At 41.5% G+C, this 16759-nt stretch overlaps 1 protein-coding gene across 6 annotated transcripts in view; it reads left to right on the top strand.

Moving 5' to 3' along the window:
- Positions 1-16759, top strand: part of sema5ba (sema domain, seven thrombospondin repeats (type 1 and type 1-like), transmembrane domain (TM) and short cytoplasmic domain, (semaphorin) 5Ba) — a 177008-nt gene that overhangs the window by 148571 nt on the left and 11678 nt on the right. For all 6 annotated transcript variants that reach the window (XR_011178488.1, XM_069155010.1, XM_069155012.1 and 3 more), the window contains 7 exons: positions 3867-3984; positions 4320-4504; positions 6054-6197; positions 6536-6683; positions 6985-7210; positions 9271-9483; positions 14536-14706. Coding sequence is in view for 5 of the 6 variants with exons in the window: in XM_069155010.1 (XP_069011111.1) it covers positions 3867-3984; positions 4320-4504; positions 6054-6197; positions 6536-6683; positions 6985-7210; positions 9271-9483; positions 14536-14706 (1205 nt within the window). In the remaining variant the exon portion in view is untranslated. The remainder of the gene's footprint in view (positions 1-3866; positions 3985-4319; positions 4505-6053; positions 6198-6535; positions 6684-6984; positions 7211-9270; positions 9484-14535; positions 14707-16759) is intronic.

Raw genomic sequence — 16759 nt, 5'->3', positions numbered from 1 at the left:
TTTTTTTTTGTCCAATCAAATTACAATGAAAAAACTCTGCCTCCTCCTTTTTCCATTTGCAAATGTCAATTATTTTTACTTTTCCAATGGTTCTTTTTCTTCTTCTGTTGTTTCATGTGTGACAATAGCCTGCCTTAATTCCCTGTAATTGGTCCAAAAGCCCAAACCATCAAAAAACTGCTTTCATACTGCTGAACCGCACCATGGTTCAGTTTGATCCAGACTGAGACCACCTCTTCTTTTTCCACCAAATTCTGGTCCTTCGGTCCGAGATACCTTTCACACCTGCTTTTTTGGGTTGGAACAAAATGAAAAGTATAAATGGTTCGGAGTAAACAAGGTAGATTTAAAAGCACCCTGGGAAGACGTGACTAAACCAGGAAAAACAGTCTCCACATGCTTTTATCATTTTATTGCAGTGTTGTTCAGATTTGAGGCAAAGCGTTGAATTCATGTAGATATCGATTTGTGACAGAAGCGGACCACCTATTAGCATTCCTTTTGTTTACGTGTGTTCCTCTAAGCGCAAACATGCGTTGCTCATTGTGAGTACCTTACCCCACAGCATTAACCACCATTTACACATGCACTTTAATCAATATGTCAGCATTTTCTTTCCAGCTGCTACATTTTTTTTTCCTTAGCTTCAGAGCTGACTGCGTAAACAGCTGAGTCATACCGTAGTCGTCTTTTTATTTTTCCACGTCAACCAGCATTTTTGTCAAAATTTTTGCAAACAGGGTGAATCCAGGACTGAATGTGAATTATTTTGTTTTACTGAGGTCAGAAAACTCTCAGGCTGCCTCTCGGTACACATTACCCCGAGCTAATTAGGCTTCAAATCACTACCACCTCTCCCTTTCATATAACATTTATTCCATCCTTGAAATATGCACTTATTAATTGTTCCGCTTAGCTGATCTCCATAATGGTGTGTGTGTGTGTGTGTGTGTGTGTGTGTGTGTGTGTGTGTGTGTGTGTGTGTGTGTGTGTGTGTGTGTGTGTTGGTAATCAGAAAGCCAAATGAGAATTCGGCAGCCACGATGACGATGCAAAAACCACCCATCAAAGTCCTCGCTGACACAATACGGTCGACCTTGAGCCCAAATGGCAACAACCCCCCTCCACCTCCCCCCGCCCTTTCAAATGAACTATTATGCTCACTGATCTGTGAATTTGTGGCCGACCTCATTACGATTATTGTTTCATGTGTATCGGAGATCTGCGCCCGGTGGAATGGAGTCACTTTAATTAAAATGACACACAGAAGGTTACCAGTCGATGCGTCATGCTCACGAAAGAAGTCTCTCCTCTTCCGGCTGTGCCACAGATCACCAGAGACTGTGTCCCCTCCGCCACCCGTCCCCCTCCTCGTTTGTTCTCTGTCTGCGGGGGGTCACCTCTGATGTGCTGATTAAGCAGTGATGTCTTTATTGGATCTAAAGCGACCCCGGGATCACCGCGGAGCCGCGGCCCCGGCACTGAGCGCTGTATCAACACATGGAGATTCCTCACCCTCCGAGCTAAAACACTACAGGGCTCTTCAAATAAACCACGAAGGCCTGTGCCAGAAAAGCAAGGGGAAAAACAACAACAACAACACAGCAACAACAAGAATCCCTTCTTTCAGCGGAACGTGAAGAGAGGAGGAAGAGAATTTACGACACTGTAATTAAGGAGGGAGAGGAGGAGAGATGAAGAAAGAGGGAGACGATGTGAAGGAGAGGAAGGGAGGGAGGGATGCAGAGAGGCGAGGGAAGTCTTTGAGAGCGAAGAGTTATTCAGTTGATGCCTTTCTTCTGTGTTCCTGAGGCATTCGCATCAGCTCCGACGGCTTAGCCTTGTCATTAACAGCTTTAGATTTAATTAGCTGTCATTAAGCCTCTGTTTTACTCAGTTTTACTCAAAGAGCTTACAAATATTTAATCACTGTTTGGGTGATGTACCATGTATAGTGTTGTTGGTGTGAGAGCACAGAGGGGGAAAATTGAAGCGAGAAGTTGGGTTTTTGTCATCCTTCAGAGTTATGTAAAATGCATGCGTGATCTGAGGCCATTTTGAGTTGGTTTAGTCATCATGGTGCCCCGGTGTGCAACACTAGACTTTACACAATGTCTTTGTTTTTGGTGATTTCACTGGTTTATTGTTTTCATGTCATAAAAAGACACTAAATCCATGATCTCGTCCCGGTTTATTGCATCGTCCTGTTCATGTTTCCCAGAGTAAATGTTGTGAGTTTAGTATATCAAATATTTGGAAAATGTATAAAGTTGATACATATATCAGGGTTTTCTCAAGGTGTCTTGGTGCTGTGGGAGGTGATGTGATGTTATTTGTTTAAAATCGATGTATTTTCTACATAATTTTGGACAGTTATCAAGACAATATTTATCCAAACTTTTGACCAAAAAAAAATTATATTCACCAAATATTGGTAAAACACAGCTTATAGTAAAGCTGTAGTAGCTTAGGTGCTGTGAAAAAAAACATATGGTTGCTGCATCTAAGTGTTGTTAGTTTAGGGAAAATCCTAAATATAAACTCCAGACCCCTGAAGTACAACACAGCATCATTTAGGGTCCAAGACATGTAAGAGCTGTATTTCATTCCTGGCCGCCAGAGAAGGTGGAAATCTGAGTATTACATTCTGTGTAAGCATAATTACATATCTAGCTATTGTGAGGAGTTGGAGTTGGAATTGGATCTCCTTTAAAGATTACAGACTGGCCTGGACCGGTAATCTACCATACCAGGCATTTTTCTGGTGGGCTGACGCACCTTGGGCCAATATACTCTAATTTATAATCTTTGATTTAAAAAAAAAAATTGAGGGCCAACAACAAGTTGATGGAGTAGAAACAGCAGCAGAACCATTGGTTCATTTTCTATCCTGAACCTGGGCTGGTCCAGTCACATCTCTTACTGTGGCCTCAGCCACATTGACCATTGCCTTTCACTGCAAATTACATTTACAAACAAACAAACAAACACATACTTGATTAAATTGCCTTGGTTAAACAAAGATCTAATGATTACTTCTAGTAACAACCTTATTATATAACAGAGATATGTTAACTAAGTAAGCAATATTTTATCACAAATACTTGGATACTTGAAATCTGTATGAACTGAATAAATATCCAATGAATGAAAGATGGAACAGCTCCATGTATTATTTGAATCAACAATTACGGTCATTACCAGCATGTTGTTGATAAATTGCACAGATTTTTACAACTTTGTCTGGGATTTCCAACATTTCTTGACCTGAATGAACAGGAGTGTTCACTAAGTAATTGTTATGGCCTTTGAAATGAAAACAAACTTTATTTCTTTTCTCTTCTTTTTACATCTAAAAGCATCTCTGATCACCAGGGACTTAGTTAAAAGTGAATGTGTACTCTGGTCCACTTCCACTGGTACAGTCCATGCCCTTTAGTGCTAAGCTGTGTTGTAGTTTTGGGGTTTAGTACATTAGGTATGCATATTCAAGTGGGACTGTAATGATAGGTTGAGGAGTGGTGGTGGACTGATTGTGGTGGGCCCAAAATCTAAGGGCATTTGTTTTGTCCCACTCTAGCTCTGGTTACAGGGCCATATTTGAAAATGTGTTTACAGTTGCTCTTTAAACATATTTGCTTGTTAATGCTATCGTATTTATTCTATTTATGTTTTTATGCAGCTTCAGGCTGAAAATCTGTCCAGGGAATACAGATGTAAAACAGACTTTTTGTCTAACTCTGGAACATTTACTATGATGTTTAATAATATGTGCTGTCTATAATTGATTTACTGACTGTGCTGACATCACACTCTTCCTCTCCCTTCCTCTTCCTCCTCCTCCTCCTCTCTCCTGTCCCTTGCAGACTGTGCTTGGAGGCGAGGGACCCCTACTGTGGCTGGGACTTCAGGCAGCGCAGATGCACCACGCTGGAGGAGTGCTCCAACATGAGCCAGTGGAAGCAGAACATCACGCTCTGTCCGGTAAGAGTGACGCATTTACTTTAAGAAAGGTTAACAGGGTGTCACACCTGTCCTCATGGGGCTGATAATGTCGTAGAGGTTGTATCATCCATGAGGAACAACCTCTGGGTGAGTGTAGTAACAGAGAGGTTGTACGATGTAGTAAAATGAAGAAAGTGAATTAAATTTGACTAAAGTAAAGTTAATCGCAGTGATTTGTTTACCCATGTGATCCTTTTAAAACGCTCTTCATTGTTCTGTGAGCAACCACCAACAAAGTGTTGAATGGTTGACTTACCAAACTGCTATTTGCTGACTTGATCTTACACGCCTGGTACTCGATGTCTGTTTTCCAGCTGCGGAACCAGACCATCAGTGGTGGCTTCGGACTCTGGGCGCCATGGCAACCCTGCAACAACGAAGATGTCGTGGACGGTGTGAGCTCCTGTTTGTGCCGCTCCAGGTCTTGCGACAGCCCCGCCGCTCGATGTGGAGGCAAAAACTGCGTTGGCCCCGCAATCGAAGTTTCAAACTGCTCAAGGTAGGACATTACTACGAGATTACACCATTAATCCAGTGATTAGTTCACTAATTTTTAAATCCACTGAAAAAGACCATAATGAAATCACTACATTTGCTGCCGAGGTGGAACGACTCAATGTTCGTCAACTTAATTGCGGAACAATAAGCAGTAAAGAGCATATTAGACGTTTTTGTTTTAATTGACTCAGTTTTTCAATGTCACATAAAGGCACTATGGAAACACTATAATACTATAAACTATAAGAACTAAACGTACCACAGTATGTCCAGACAAGATTCAGAGATGATCTCTCATCCTTTCACTCCCAGCACTGTAACAGTCCGCCGTCCCGACATAATTACAATAGAGTTTAAACAGGAAGCAGGTAAATATGAGATCCTCCTCTTAAATCTTCACACAGGTTCCCAGTTAGTTACAGAAGAGATTCTAAAGTGTTTCTGCTGGTTTATAAATTACTCAGCAGCCTCGGGGCACAATAACTGTCTGATGTGTTTGAAGAATATAAACCCAAAAGGTCCCTGAGATATTGTGGAAGGATTCAGGCTGCAGGAGCTCGAGTCAGAACCGAAACAGAGTGAGACTGCTTTTAGCTCCCATGCAAGTTCATTTTCATGTTTCTGCAGCATTATTTATTTATTAAGTGTTAAAGTACCCGTTTACTGAACTATAACTGTACTTAAAGTGGTCTGTTACTTTTTGTCTATTTGTATTTTAATTGGTTATTCTGCTCGAATTTTGTTCGTCACTGTGTTGTAGCTGTTGCTCCATTGCATCCCTTTGCCTCATGTTATATATTGTACTACTCTGTATTTGAGGCCGGCTGAGCCTATCATGTATTCTGGCTGAGTACACTGCACATTGTTAAATTGAAATTATTACAATGCTATTATTGAGCACATTAAGCCTGTCATTTTGCTAATGAGTCTGGTCCAGGATCAGGCAAAACTCAAACATCTTTTCTTCAAACTATGCTATTGTAGCAGCTGTGTCCTGGGTGACTTTGAAGCATCAACCTCGCGGCCACAATTTACTCTCTGCCAGAACATGAGAAAGATCATGAATGTGAGGAATCTTATTAGAAAATGTAGGTGACACCCAGGTTCTCCTTGTGATATCTCTCACCGCCTCTGTCTTTGGGGGAATTGGCCAATCAGTATTAAAGAGAACAGAGCTGAGACAGAGAGCTCAGGCACCTTCATCCCACTGGAAAGCTGTGTCAGATTTAATCCTTGGTGCCGAAATTGAATTGTGCTTTTGCAGAAAGTGGCAATTAAATCATGGGGAGTGCTACCCAGGAACAAAGCACTTAAGCAAATTGAATGAAGGTTTCCTTGTCAAATTGAGCGCTCTTTGTGTGTTTCCAGAAGTTCCCAATCTGAACAATGATTAGACAGCTGAAGCCAATAGCCTTCTTTCTCCCCTTAAAACATCAGCGAACACCTTGTGAGAAAATAACACTAAAATCACTGCTGAATAATTATGTAGTATTCTGAAACTGTTGTGCAGTTGTTGTTGCCAATAGTTTTCCATGTATCTGTTGCCATAGAAATGGAGGCTGGACGCCCTGGTCATCATGGGGACAATGCAGCACAACCTGTGGGACGGGCTTCGAGTTGCGGCAGCGTTCTTGTAACAACCCGTCACCCCGACATGGCGGCCGAGTGTGTGTGGGGCTGAGCAGGGATGAAAGGTGAGAGGAATTACATGTGTAAATAAAACTCCACTCTTCTCTATAAGACGTTTACATCAAGCAGTATGTCTCACTGTCTGTGCTCCTCAGAGACAACCGGTATTATGTGCATAGTAATGAGAGAAAATGAACTACATCAATGAAGTGAAAAAAAAAAATGACCAATGATACCAATTTACTGTTTGTTTGTTAAGTTTTCTATTATTTTCAAAACTTTAGACTTTGCTTTCAAATTTGAGGTCACATCTTAAACTTTTATGACTTAAGTCTATAGTTCTCACTCAATTGTATTGTGGTGACATTCATTTCTCTTCAACTCCCCCACTTCCTCCCTGCAGGTTCTGTAATGAAGGAGTGTCCTGTCCTCAGCCCATCTTCTGGACCCCGTGGGGCTCCTGGACCAAGTGCAGCACAGAGTGTGGCGGAGGCGTCCACTCCAGAGTCCGCACCTGTGAGAATGGCAACAGCTGCCCAGGATGTGCACTGGTAGGAAACACTTTAATGAAGAGAGAGGCAAAATCATTATGGAGGCGAGCAGGTGATGACAGAAGAGATAAATACATGTCCGATATCCCCCCCTGTCAATGAAATGTCACCTTTCCTTTCCTTATGTGAAGACGGCAGAGGGACTTTTGTCCCTGTGTACTCATTGATCATCTCTGCGACATCTCTGTTTTCCATCTGACTCAGAGTCAGCGGTATAGAATTAATCACATTTAGTCTGACTTTAAATTATGGATGAAACTTCCGCCGCTCCGTCGCTGACTTCTGCCACCTTCTCTTCCAGGAGTACAAGGCCTGTAACCTGGAGGCGTGTCCGGAGGTGAAGAGGAACACACCTTGGACCCCTTGGATGCCCGTCAATGTAACGCAGGGCGGAGCGCGTCAGGAGCAGAGGATGCGCTACATGTGCCGGGCGCACCTGTCTGATCCCCACGAGCTGCAGATCGGGCGGAGGAAGGTGGAGACGCGCTTCTGTCCTAACGATGGCACAGCGGCCTGCGAGACAGACAGTAAGTTCACGCGTGGTCAGGGCTATGGATGTGGGGATATAACAGTTCTACACTTCACAGAACAACACGATACCCAACATGCTATAATGCTCGGTTTTAAATCTAAGTCAGTATATTCTTAAGCTTAACAGCTCAGTGACATTCTCTGACATATTTAGAGACAAAACCTGGAGGCTTTACTGCAGGCAAGAGGGACTATTGCTGCATTTACTCAATGTTGGCAGAACACGATGAACTGAAAAGCCACCTGAAATACGCATGCTGTGTATTTGGAGCCAGGTTTTAGTTTTTTGTGTTTAGTTTTTTTTACCAATACCACATTTATACAAACTTTGCATAAGTCTTATAAAATGAGCTGAATTAGTCGTCTTAGTGATAATATTGGGTTTTATTGTCATTTAACTGCCATCAGTGCTACATTTCCTGCTATTCTACAGTTTGTTGTCATGTCCATAGTCCTCTCACCAAGTTTAGAGATAGAAAATCAATGTCAGGATACATTAGTTATCAGATTTGGAAGTTAAGTGGAAGCTGACATGAAGTTTGTCCCCCTCAGCTGCTTGTTAGTCACAGTTTAAATGATATTACATAAAGACAGAGACATATGAGGTTAATACACTTGTAAAAAAATGTCAAAAATAATACTAATATTTGCCTTTTTGGTGACTGAATTTCTGTTATTGATTAGTCAGACTGGCTAGTGCAGCAGCAACAATGAAGTTTTGCAAGTCATTTTAAAAAGATTTGTATCGGCCGCTTTCTTGTGACAATATCCATTTTCAGTTGAACTTCTTTCTCCTTTCCCTCTGCAGTCAGAAAAATTAACAGTAATTTCCCACAGAGGCTTTGACCTCTTTGTATACTGGAATTTATTTGCAAGGATGACACACAAATTTACCGACAGTGCTTTGTTCCACTCCATTGTGTCTGTTACTCTTCCCCAGTGCTGGTTATCCAACTGTTCCTACAGGAGGGAGACCTTTTCTCACCTCCTCCTTTGAAAGAAATTCCCATCGAAGGTTCGGCGGTGGGCTCTCAAATTACCAAATGGAGTCTCAAAACCAATCTCTTCTCTTTTCTGGTTCAGTCAATGGATAACCTTCAAGACACTTTTACCCGTCAACTACTGATCCTTAGTTATTTACCTGAACTGAACTTAGCCTCAAATTTTTAGTGGTGTCTGTTTGTAGTTATTATTTATTCTGTACACTCTGCAGAGACTCCTTGGGGGGTGTAGTGCTATAAATAAACGATGAAAAACTCATTTCATGACATCATCAGTTGAATGCACCAATCTCCACCTTAGAGACGCTGCTGCCTAAATTAATAAATACGGGATTAAACAGTAATAGCATCAATTCTGTGTGGCTTTTCCCCCCAAATTACAACCAACTGAGTTTTAAAAGGAAGTTGGTAGAAAAGATGAGACTCAAAAAAATTAATATCCATAATATATTTTCAATGATCTTTCAAATTTCAGTAGGATGCCAATCTGTTGTCTGTATTAATGTGTACACAGACACATACCAGACTGCAGCTACCGCACACACCCTCCTCTGTATGAACAGTAGCTTGCAAAGATTTATCCCTGTAGGAGCGTGACATGTTTAAAGGGTCCTCCTGTTAGACCTGTTAGCTCCCCTACGTGCTGTTAGTGACGGGGTCACGGTCCAGCACTCCCACATACACACCGACACACGGAGAGTTTCACAGGGCTACAAGCTCAGTGCTCTCCACCGGTGGCTTTTCCATGCCCCCCTCTCTGAAATCGATTACCTGTCTCCCCCCGTCAGCCTCCTGGGGGGCCCACATCGACTCTGACAAACTGATGAAACACCGACAGCAGGGAACTGTGGGATGCATGAGAGACACAGACAGAGGACAGAGAGAAATATGCCTGCTGGCAAAGTCATATATGACTGGCACTCAAAGACTTTGCATGCTTTATATCTCTCTTGACATTCTTTAAACTCTGAATCTGACAGCGCTGCATATATTTCTGTGAATTTTAATCAAACCTTTCCTTCTTTTTTTTTTTACACCCTTCCTTTTTCCTGTAGCTCTTGTGGAGGAGCTCCTGAAGACACCAGTGGTGAGGGTGGCAGGGGCAGGCTGGTCGTCATGGGAGACTTGGTCGAGCTGCTCGCAGAGTTGCGCCAAAGGCTACCGCACCCGTCGGCGAACCTGTGCCGGACCAGAGGGGAAGAGCGCCCCCGTGGCGTGCCGTGGCTCACCTGTGGAGTACCAGGACTGTAACGTCCAGGCGTGTCCGGGTGAGTGGGGACACAAAATAACATGTCTATAAGATGCATTCACCTTCTGGTCTGTAATCACGCCAAAGTAGGCAATACACACGTGTCCACTAGAGGATACCGTGTCAGTGTCACGTTTTGCCTCAACTAGACATTTTGTCTTTTGAAAGCAGAAAACAAAACTGTTTTTGGACATGGGGTATAAAATATGTAAAATAACTTTCAGTTTAACAGCAGACCGTGACGACTCTAATTTTATGCAGCACAGGATATGTATATCTAAGTATTCAATACATTTTTAAATGAAAGAAAAAAGATTTTCACCAGAGTCTTTTTTTCAAGCTTTAAATTGGTGAATAAATCTTGGATATGAAAACAATCTCTCAGACATAAATCTGCAGTAAAAATTGATGTATGCTGTCTCATAACCCCAAGTCTGTTCTGAACACTGACTCTGCTGCTTTTTTACCACAAAGTCATCCCATCAGTTCTTCTAATAAAACCTGAATGCAGGAAGTTACAAAGATTCAAATAAGCGTCTCAAATAAAAGTCCGTTATTTCTAACTACCTCAGTATATTATGGGTTCATAAAGAAAGGAGAGGCACGTTGAGAGGCAGGGACAGAGACAGAGATGGAGGGAGGTCAATGGCGGTAGTAAAATATGGCTGAGTGGATCATTAGCTTCATTAGCTAATGGTTACCAGCAGCTGCAGCAGTGCAGGAAGAGTTCTCGGACAAATGAAGTTATCCATTTCAAACTCCTCAGCAAACCATAATCAGCTGACCTGGAACTCTGCTGACCACAGACTGCTGCACTGACCGGCTACAGTTATTAAACAGACCGAGGACAGGCGCGCACACACACACACACACACACACACACACACACACACACTCACACACACACACACACACACACACACACACACACACGCTGGCATTAGAAAAAAAAGAACTGAACTCCGCTAAAGAGATTACCTTAAATATTCATGACTGGTACCTTATAAATTAATGATTTATGATTAGTTGGTGCGGGGCTGATCAAATTCCTGTAGTGTATTTGAATGTCAGTTGTTGATATCTGCATGAAATCCTCGGTGGTTTAACTCAGCAACTGACTCGTGTAACCCGAGGAAGCCCAGGCGAGCCGGCCTTGTTACCTCCCACTGGGAAGCAGCCAATGAGAAAGCCTTTTGCCATTACCGTCACGTTTGCAGCCGGTCTCACCGCGCATGTCCCCGGTAGACACGCAGGTGAGAAGGACAAGGCCAGTGACAAAAGAGAGAATGAGGGCGAAATAGTAATTGATGATCAAATTAGAGGGGAGGATGGAGGTAATATAGATTGCTGAGGAGATTAAAATGAATCGGTTGTTAGTGTGTGAGTGTGGTGGAAGCAGGTGTGTGTGGGGTGGGGGTGGGGGGGCATGCAGGCGGTTAGTCACAGTTATCCTCAGCTCAATTATAGTTTTCATTATCAGAACTTCTGACCTGAAAAACAGGACTTTAAGGTAAGTTTGTTTTCTGAAACCCCAGAAAACCTAAGTGATCATTCGTTCAATTTTCAACATTGCTTGTTTTTAGATCAGTCACAATATCACAGAGCTGTTTTGTAAGTCTTTAAGGGTTCAAATCACCTCCCAAATCAGTTGAGACAAGCCTGGTCTCAAGCATTATCAAAGTCAACACTCGACGATACACTACAAAACTGCAGTTTTGCTACAATTAAAAAACATTTGATTGTCAACCTAACACATCCTACTTCCGAACCTGCAATGGGATTTTTTTTTTCCAAAGGAGGAGGTGAGTTGTTTTTAGTTGTTTAAAAGCAAGTCAATGCTCAAGTTATCCAGAAAAGTCCAAAACAAGTCTCAAGTCTCCTTTCAAGACAAGTCTATACTACTGCCATTCGAAGCAAGTCCAAGTTTACATCAATCCAGGTCAACATCATTTTAAGGCAAGTCTCAATTCAAAGTCAAGTCTTAAGTCCAAGAACAAGACCATTTGAGACAAGTCAAGTCTCAGGGTATTTGATGTGAGTCAAAGTTAAATTTAACATGAATCCAGGTCAGGTGATGTAAAATCTCAGGTCATTTCAGGTCAAGTCAAGTCTTAAATCAATCCAAATACAGGACAATTTGCAACAAGTTGAAGTCAAGTCTCAAGCCAGTCAGAAAAGTGCAAGAAAATCTCAAGTCATTTTAGAAAAGTCCAAAAACTAGTCTCAGTTCAGTCAAGACAAGTCTACATAACTTCCTTGTTCAATTTAAACAAGTCCAAGTCAAGTATTTGACATGAATCCAAGTCATGTTCAATGTCCAAACATTTCAAGTCATTTCAGGTTAAGTCTTATGTCAAAGTCAAGTCTTATGTTAATCCAAGTACAAGACAATTTGAGGCAAGTCCAGCTCAAGTGTGAATTGATTTTAGAAAAGTCCCAAGGCAAATCTTTGGTGAGTTAAGACAAGTCCATGCAACTTCCTTTGCCAGATGAAGTCAAGTGAAGGCTCAAGGTACCTTACATAAATTCAAGACAAGTTTAACATCAATCCATGTCAACTGAGGTAAAGTTAAGCTTTCAATCAATCTAAACCCCAAAAATCAGACAGAAGTCCAAGTCCCAAGCCAGTCAAAAGATGTCCAAGTCAAGTCTCAAGTCATTTTAGAAAAGCCTCAAAGCAAGTCCAAGTCCAGATCAATGTCATTTCAGGTCAAATCTAAAGACAAGGTAATGCCTTAAATTAAACCAAGTACAAGAGAAAGTGAACCAAGTTAAGCCTCAAGTCATTTTAGACAAGCAATAGTCAGTCCAAGTTCAATCCAAAGTCGGTTGAAACATGCCCTCAACAAGTTGAACAAGTAAGGTTTAAAGTCATTTGAGACAAGTCCAAATCTCAGTTATTCATTTTTGAATATATGTAAAGTGCTGTCCTGCTGTCTTTGATTTTTACTCCTGTCTAACTCTCTGGTTTTCAGCTCTGCCAATAAATTATGCTCAGCTAACTCAATTAAAATGTTGGTGTGAACAGCCAAACAAACACAGGGTGATTAGGAATGGCACATTTCCCACTTTTCCAATTTGTATGTCTGAATGTAAAGGGACATAGCAAGTCAGTCGGCCACACAGAAGGACAGGAAGACGGTAAAAACATCATGTCAGTCAGTTCGTCAGAGAGCTGTTCTGTAATTCAGTGAGGCAGACACTCAGCCAGTCAGCCGGGTAAACAGCCAGTTAGTCAGAGTCAGTCAGGCAGAGCTGTGGCTGGCTGTGAGAGCTAGTCAGAGTTAAGTGGTCACAGCCTGCTGTACTCTGTGTCACACTAATCCACTCAGCTAATGGAGTTTTCTGCAGCACTGTGATGTTACCTGGCAACGCGGCATTTTCTCCATCAGTCAGACAGACATAAGTCAGTCAACCAGCCAGTCAATTAGTCAGTCACGCTCTTCTGGTCAGATCAGATGAAACACGAAACACTATGGGGAGAATACATCAGCGCAGGACGCAGTAAAGACAAAGCAGGGTATGACATGATTGGGAAGACAACAGAAGAACTGAAATATAGCATGTGTGTAGTGTGTACACATAGATCCCAAAAAGACAAAATGAAATGAAGACAAGCATGGAGACAAACAGGAGACAATTTGTGTGTATTGTCTGATTGTTTGTAGGACCTTGAAGACTTGAAAATACACAAAGGTGCCCTGTTGGTGCAACAAATCAATTTCATATCACAGTTAAAACGTTTTTTAAATGCAGCCTTGGCGTACATTTGGCAGATGCACATTTCCCCTTGGGTCCAAAATTATCCACAAATAAATACTGAACAAAGACACACACAAAAAAAAAAATCCAGCAGTTTGTTTGTTTTAGAGCAGGCCTAAGACCTTTAATTTCAAGTCCCTGAAGACTGATCATTTAAATGATATCTTTGAATAAACATTCTGTATTTTTTTTTAATCTTTATTAATAAATACCTGAAGGTCCAATATTGTGTAAATTCAGATTCAGATTTCTTTTTTTTTTTTGTAAAGCAGGTCTATGTGCTATATAAATACTGTGAAAGTATCAATACTCTTAGTCCACTAAGAAGTGCATACAGCTTGTATTCAGCAACTTGGACATTTGGACTTTCATGAGTTTGTGATGTCACAAACTTACTCTTATGTCTTATGGTCACCCTCAGCATGGCTCACTGTCCAACATTGTATGTGGAAGAAAACACTGAGCGGTCATAAAGCTAGCAAGCTACAACACTAAAGAAAAGAAGATGTAAAACTATATTGAGATGGTTATTGGTATGTAAAACGAGAGAAATATCTTCTTATAATGAAAAACGTGTCAAATATGAGACCTTTAAATATAAAAAATGTGTACCTGCCTGCTGCTGTATTCAATTTTCCTGTTTTTATGGGATTTCATAAGATAAAACCAAAGACTACAAGGTGTTTCTTGTTGAAGTCTCAATAAGTGTATGTAGTCAACCCTTAAAGAAGTCGCTCATCACACCAGTGAAGTCTCAATATCATATTCTCATTGAGGTCTTTCAGGTTGAAGTGTTGAGTCCACAGTTTTTAAATATACATTAACTTTCACATATTGGATAATTGCATTAAAAATATACATATAAAATAAAGTGGAACTGAGGGATATATAATGTGGTGAAAGAAAAGTGATTTTTAATATTCAAATCAAAGCAGGATTCAATTATTACACCACCCCAAAATAAATAAAATAGGATAAATATGCTCATTGGTTTGTATTTCCTAAAAGTTTGAACTTGTAGCAGATTAACTTTTAACTATATTTCCAAAATTTGCTTCGTTTTGTAATAAATTTGATGTAAATTGGCCACGGACTTCAGTCTCCGTAGAGTAATGTGATTTTTGACCCTTCCAGGCATTTTCATTTGGAAGCCTGTGGTCTTCAAACTGTGCAGAAATACATCTCATCTTACTTTGAGAAAATATCTTTCTCGACTCTCCATGCCACTGAGAGTCTGAGCAGGTAGTTGGGTCATGATCATGTTTACGAAGGGCAGTATGTGATTTTGTAATGACCTTACATGTTGCAGTGAAAGGTGCGTGGTCCTGCTGGTCGTCCTGGTCTCAGTGCTCGGTTGGTTGCGGTGGCGGTCACTACCAACGGACTCGCTCCTGCAACAGTCCTGCTCCCGCCAACGGGGGAGACATTTGTATCGGACTGCACACTGAGGAGGCCCTGTGCAATACACACACCTGCGATGGTAAGGTCGCTGATAAACTCTAAATCTAACTCTGTCATGCCTCCACTGCTTGGGCTACTTTCATCACCTCCTGCCAGGCAATCATCTTCCTCACCATGTCGTATGTGTGCTGTCCCCCCAGCTAAATTTGCTTCTTTCATCTTTTCCTAATGAATAAACCAGATATCAGATATATAAAAAGATAAACAGGATCATGCTGAGAAAACAACCCGTCCTCCCACCGCGTTGTTTCCCGCTGGGTTGCTGGAGCTCTGAGCTCCATGGCAACCTCTCTGGAAAGGTCTAAAAGGGCTCCACATGTGTTGTTGTGCATATGGAAATGTCACGTAATGTGTGTGAAGTTTTGGAAGGTTTGTCTATCTGTGTATGAGGAATGCCTGGTATTACTAAACATCAAACAAACAACACAGTGTTGATGTATGTTTAAGTTTTGGCATCCTACAAAAATGGATTTACTTAGAGAATATTTGCAAAAGTCTTTTAAGAGTGTAAAACAGGATGATGTTAAATAATCACTCAACCCAAATTCATTCTCACGCTTTTAGTGGTACTAACTCTGCATTTTAACTTGGCTAAATTTCAGTATGTACTTCTTTCTGTTGCTACCAATCGTATTTCAATCAGTTTATCAAGGCTCCCTGATGAAGGTCCACGCACCTCCACTGGGTTTTCCTTCACAAGATCTCTCTTTCCTACACACCAACACTTCCCCAGACAAAACTGTACATCAATCTGTCTGAGCATTCATACTAGTCATACCAGCTAGAATCATGATCTCATTACCATGACGATCTGTTGTCAGTCAGTGATGAGCAAACCATATCGCAAGTATGACATCATTGTGAACCATGCCTTTGTGACCTAAGATTACCTTCAATTACAATAAATAGTTTGAGTGCCCCTGCCTTCAGTTATCCACAAAACATCAACAGGAGAAATTAGGGTTGTCACCAACATTTAGTAGTCAGTAGTTTTTTGGTCATTAGTATGTACTGATCCTTGAAAAACACGACTATAAGATACACATAAACTTTACAGATAGACTATAAGCACATAAACAAAAGTTTGTTTTGGTGTTCTTTTTTTTCCTCTTTACTTTGGAGGTTAGTCTCAAAATGTGATGATATGCTAGATGTACACACACACACACACACACACAAACACACACACACACACACACAAACACATACACACACTTCCATTCTGCTCCCACAAGGACACTGAAATATTCATGAGAGATCTGCCTGCTAATCCAAGACGATGATAAAAGTCCTGCATCAGAACGTATAAAGGTTCAGGCTGACTGATTCTACGGTTTAATATCAAACAGCCTTCAGTGTTTTGTCGCAACAACACAATGTGATTTAAAAAAATGTTTTCTTCTTTTTTAATTCTGTTGGAAAATAGGAATAGCCCACACAAATATTCACGGTCTGAGGTGTTTACGGGTTTTTTGCAGTTTATTTCTGCGAAGATGGGATGTCTTGTCGTGAAGGTGATTTCTGCCCGAATTAAATAGTTTGTTTCCCCTTAACAGTCATTTTTCCTCAAATGCTTTTCGTTTTGAATCAGCCCAGCTGTCATTCACATACAGACAGAGAGAGAGAGAGAGTGACGCTTACAGTCGGCCTCCCTGGTAATTACAGACTAAGACCGGTAAATGGCTTTCTGTCATTGCCCAGATGCTAACCAGCCTCCTTTATCAGTTTAATTTTTTCCCGCTTGACGTGGACCAACACGTCCCGTTAGCCTTGCGCCAGTCGACCAGCTCACAACTTCCCGAGCCCCGATCTGTCTCCTCGTCTGCTCCTCTAATGACAGGCACAACATCAGTCATCCTCCGGGGTCCTCCTGGTGCCGTTGCCCTCTCCGCACGTGTAATTAGAGGCAAGCTTGCTGTCAGTCACGGAGATATTTGATGCCCCTGTCGCAGGTCATTTGATTAAAGTCTCCAGCAGTAATGGAGGACACCAGGAAGGACTGTCGGGACGGCATACTAATGAGGAGCCCCTGGCCCTGATGGCACTCAACAGTGCGATCACGCAGGTCGTCC

This window comes from Embiotoca jacksoni, unplaced genomic scaffold (assembly GCF_022577435.1).
Source record: "Embiotoca jacksoni isolate LCO1_2020_lvr unplaced genomic scaffold, fEmbJac1.0.p SCAF_2, whole genome shotgun sequence".
NCBI lineage: Eukaryota > Metazoa > Chordata > Actinopteri > Embiotocidae > Embiotoca > Embiotoca jacksoni.
The sequence above is the reverse complement of the archived record's forward strand: the minus strand, read 5'-3'. Positions and strand labels throughout refer to the sequence as shown.